The following is a 4,987-nucleotide window of genomic DNA, read 5'->3' on the forward strand; positions in this document are numbered from 1 at the left end:
GCCCCTCATATAGCAAAATTCTGTGACAATTTCTCCGTCACCACTATTGGGAAGTAGCAAATCCCTTACTCGCATTTTCATATAATATATACTCAAGAATATACTACCTCCATTTTTATAAAGGTAAACATGTGGTGAAAACCCAACCTAGATGAAAACTCGTATAAACCCAAACAACAAGCTAGTCGTCTGAATTTGATCACACGTGCATGTAGATGATGTTATAAAATATCTTGTCCAAATTAACTAGACTTCATTTAAATATATTAGTGGGATATAAAAATAACAAATTTCGGAGAAATCGAAAGTTATCAGCGTTGAAATTTGATATTTTATATCTCACAAATGACGCTAAGTTTGAATAAGATTTATTACATGGTCGTGTAACATTATGTGTGTGATTTTTTCGATGAGTTTAGATAACTTTTTATCGAGGTTTACCTCACCTGAGTATTCACCTAAGTTGAGTTTCCACCACATATTTACATGTTTTTAAATATATTAGATTGTTTATTCTTGGTATATGTTGATCATTTCTATTATTAAAAGATTTAGTATAAATATGAAATATATTAGTGATGCTTAAAGCACCTCTAACAATTAAAAAAAGATACAACAAAGAAAATACATAATACACATATTTTTTATAAACAAATAATTAATAATATTTTTCAAAATCAACAGTGTCGTATAATTAAAACAAGAGGGAGTACGTAATTAATTAGCTAAATAGGATAATCTGGCTACTTTCTCCTAACTTAGAGAATAAATATGCACGCTATACTTTTCCCATTCAGTGGAGGCAGGCATGGATATATATGCAAGATGTGTGGCTGTCAAAACAAAATATGAATTCTACTTCTGTGCCTTCTTAATTTGTTTCAACATGCAATTAAGCAGTGGAAAAAGATGCTTGCCACTTTCCTAGCTAGCTTAATTATAATATCTAAATCTGTTGGGCCACTTTTGCTTTTACGAAAAGTAAGGGTTTGCTCTCCCAGGTTACTCGTGACGAGCTCATCATATCTATCAAGAAAATTTGGGTTTGACAAGTCTAGCAAGAATAAACAATGTATTTAACTACTTTCACATGTGTTTCATTGAATATCGTTCTTAATCTCTAAACGAGCAGGCACTTAATCACCTTTATTTATCGATCTTCTCTTGTCATGTTCTCATGGACAAGTTCACTTAATATCCACTTATTTTTCGATGTTTAATATTTCTTGATCCTTCTCGCCCTTTGACAAATGACTACAAAAAAAGTATTCTTACAATGTAAACTACACCCTAACTATTCTTACATTTTGAAAGTTTTTCTATAGAATATTGCATAGTTACTTCCCATAAATATAAAAAATGCCAGCACCTTAGAGGTCCTTTCAAACATGGTAATCCATTCCCGATTTTATATGAAGTTATAAAATTTCTTTATTTGAAAACAGGCCTTGTTTGCCAGAAAGGGCGTTTAATTAACCTTCCAATCCACTTTGAATGTTCCTATTAATATCAAATTCTAGCCAATTTTTTTATGAAAATAGTGTAATTCTTAAAGTTAAGTTATTTTGAGATAGAGTAGGTAATTCTTTAAAGTTGCTAACGAAAGAACGAGATGGCTAATTTTACTTCACACAAACACAGAGACAGAGAGATAAATAAGGAGAGAAAGCGGTCAGGTTGGTAGCTAGGGAGCCAACATTCAGATCTTTTTCTTTGAGACAATAGGCAGCATTCAGATATGCATGTGTTTGTCTGTGGTGGGCTCCCTGAATGTAAAGCCCACAGCCTCGAGAGATCCATCCCTGTACGCACCCTGCACATCCCTGTGACCAACCAGTGCACTTCACTCATCCAGGGTGTTTCATGTTTGCAGCTGCAAAGCTGCATCCATAATGTGCTCCCTCCTTCTAAAATAAATGAATAAATAAATAGATCTTTGCTATGAATATATACACATGCACATATCAAGATTTATAAGCAGGATTTGATTGTTTTTAGGACGAAGAGTGTATTAGACAGATGATGAAAAGGAGAAAGGAAAAGAAGAGCATGTGTCCCTTTTGGCACTGATGATATGGATGATGAAACAATGTGTTGGAGTAGTCAAGCTTTTTGTTGTGTTTCCCTCCCAAGGCCCAGCTTTGCATCCCTCCCGGGAGGCACGGCTCCCTCCCTCCCCATCCATCCACCTTCTCCACCACGTCGCTTTGATAATTATGGCCTCTTGGATTCTCTCTCTTTTTTTTTCCCACCCCCACTAACTTTTACTAGTATTTTTAGAGTTAATATTCCACGGTCACATGATTACGATTCTTTTCGAGTTTCGACCAAAAGTTATCACGTTTTTATTTCTCTCGTATCTATTATTGTACACTTGTTATCATCTATTTTTATCTGTGAGGTAAGGTAAGAGAAAAAAAATGGCTGCACTTGTCGCAGCCATGCCGGTCGAAATTAGGGATACATTTTTGGCACTTGTTTAGTTTCTAATTTTTTTTCAATCTTTCAACTTTTCCATCACATCAAATTTTTCTACGCACACAAACTTCCAACTTTTCCGTTACATCGTTTAAATTTTAACCAAACTTTTAATTTTAGCGTGAACTAGACACACCCTTGGTGTAGTTTGGTGGAGCTGCAGACTGAATTAATAGCATTGATAATACACAATGAGATGAGAAAGGAGAGATGGTTTTGTATTAGCAATTCTTAGTTGCAGTTTGGACTCAGGTAGTCCAACTGTCCAATTAATTAATCAGAGGTAAAAAACAGTGGAAAAAAATTACGACGGGCTACGTGTCTTTTTCACCAATCTCAAAGCACCTCGGCCGTCTCGGGATCGGCCTCCTCGCTCGAGATCAACGCCACGTGCCGCCTCTTCTCCCACTCCTGATGCTCCCCTTTCTCCGGCCATCTCCCGCCTCCCTCCGCCGCGTCGGCCTTGCCGGAGACGGCGGCCGATGACGTCAGCGCCTGGGCGCGGCGCGCCTGCGCCTCCCAGTCGGTGGAGCCGACGACGCAGAGCATGAGGCCGGCGCAGCACACCTGGGCGGCGAGGAGCCCCACCCAGAGGCCGACGAACCCCACGCCGAGGCCGAACGCGAGCACCACCGCCACCGGCATGCCGACGAGGTAGAACGCGCCGAGGTTGACGTGCGCGGCGCGCGCCGGCCGCGCGGTCCCGCGGAGCACGCCGCAGCCGACGGTCTGCGGGCAGTTGCCGAGCTCGCAGAGGCCCACGACGGGGAGCGCCGCCGCGGTGAGGCGGAGGATGTCGGCGTCGGCGGTGAACAGCCGCCCCCACGCGTGCCGCATCCCCGTCGCGAACGCCATGGCGGCGAGCCCCATCGCGGCGGCCCCCGCCACGGCCACGTGCGCCGCGGCGCGCGCGCGCCCGGGGCGGTTCGCGCCCAGCTCGTTCCCCACCCGCGTCGACACGCCGAACCCCAGCGACGACGGGAACACGTACACCAGCGCCGTCGTCTGCATGAGCACCCCCATCGACGCCACCGCCGGCCTCGGCTCCGGCAGGAGGCCGCACAGCAGGATCATCACCTCGTACCACCACCACTCGAGGCACACCGACACGCAGCTCGGCGCGGCGAGCCGCGCGAGCGGGCCCCATCCGGCGAGCCACTCCGCCGTGGGACCCCCCGCCTCCCTCAGCGCCTCGTCCCGCCGCGCGACGTACGCGAGCAGGACGGCGAGGAGGACGAAGTTGGACGCCGACGCCGCGGCCGCCACGCCGGGGGCGCCGAGCCGGAGGCGCCCCACGAGCACGTAGTTCGCCGGCACGTGGAACACCACGGCGGCGGCCGCGGCGACGGCGAGCGGCTGGGTGATCCCTTGCGAGCGGAGGTACACCCGTAACGGATGTATCAGGGAGAAGGAGAAGAGGTCGGGGAGGGAGAAGAGGAGGTAGTCCTGCGCCATGGCGGTGATGTCGCGGTCCTGGCCGAGGAAGAGGAGGATCTTGGCCATGTTGAGCCAGAGCGCGGAGAGCGGGAGGGAGCAGCAGAGGAGGAAGAGGACGGAGCGGTAGAGCGTGAGGCCGAGCAGGCGCGGCTGCCGCGCGCCGAACGCCTGGGAGCAGAGCGGGTCCATGCCGAGCGACAAGCCGGAGAGCACCGAGTAGCCGGTGATGTTGGCGAACGCGACGGCGAGCGAGCCCGCCGCCAGCGGGAGGTCGCCGAGGGAGCCGAGGAACAGCATCGACAGCGCCGACCGCGAGTAGAGCATCAGCGCCGTCAGCGCGATCGGGCACGCCAGCCGGCACAGCGCCGCCGCCTCCCGCACCGTCTCCCCAGCCGCCGGCATGACCACACCTCCCCCTCTTCCTCCTCCACCACCGTCGTCGTCGCCGCCACGACACTTGACCTGGTGGACGACGGGGCGACAATGCCCGCCTTCCACATCACCGCCGTCCGTGCACTGAGGCAGCGACACGTAGACGTGGTGACCACCGCCGTCTGCCGGAGTCGCCACCTCCGGCACGGACGGTGCAGATGTGGTAGTGCACATCGATCGCGCACTTTGATTATGATTGTGAGGAGATGTAGTTGGCTAGCGAGGTAGGAGCAGAAGACGAGAGCAGAGGAGAGGTGAGCTGAAAGGTTGGAGACTGGAGAGGTGTACTTGGGTTGGCCAGTTGGGACACACACCCTGTGGAGGGAGGGGAGTGAGTGCATGGGCTTTTATAAGGGGAGGGATCAGCCACCATTGCCAGCTTAGATTAACCTTTTTGAAGGTGGTTGGAGACTTGGAGCGTGGAATTTAGTTATATTTTCCTATTTCCTTTTTTATCAAGTACACATTGTGGGAAAATGGCTTTTCGCCATGTTGCAGGGACAATATGCACGACACGATAAACTTTGTGCAACTAGGTACTATGGGTCTGTTTTAATAGCAACCCGAATCAACCATGTCAAATAATTCTCATGCCAAATATGTTGACGCTTAGGTATGTCCTTAAATTTTTCATAATCTT

At 48.7% G+C, this 4,987-nt stretch overlaps 1 protein-coding gene across 1 annotated transcript; it reads right to left on the reverse strand.

The window, feature by feature from the left end:
* Positions 1-2,675: 2,675 nt before the first annotated feature.
* Positions 2,676-4,673, reverse strand: LOC107276262 (protein DETOXIFICATION 51). The gene has a single exon (XM_015786636.3). The coding sequence runs from the start codon at positions 4,519-4,521 to the stop codon at positions 2,815-2,817; it is 1,707 nt and encodes a 568-aa protein (XP_015642122.1). The 5' UTR covers positions 4,522-4,673; the 3' UTR covers positions 2,676-2,814.
* Positions 4,674-4,987: the final 314 nt, after the last annotated feature.

The sequence above is a fragment of the Oryza sativa genome, chromosome 6 (genome assembly GCF_034140825.1).
Source record: "Oryza sativa Japonica Group chromosome 6, ASM3414082v1".
Taxonomy (NCBI): domain Eukaryota; kingdom Viridiplantae; phylum Streptophyta; class Magnoliopsida; order Poales; family Poaceae; genus Oryza; species Oryza sativa.

Bases quoted from the DNA above. Each gene is read 5' to 3' on its own strand.
- LOC107276262 (XM_015786636.3), bottom strand. From the start codon at position 4,521: ATGTGCACTACCACATCTGCACCGTCCGTGCCGGAGGTGGCGACTCCG.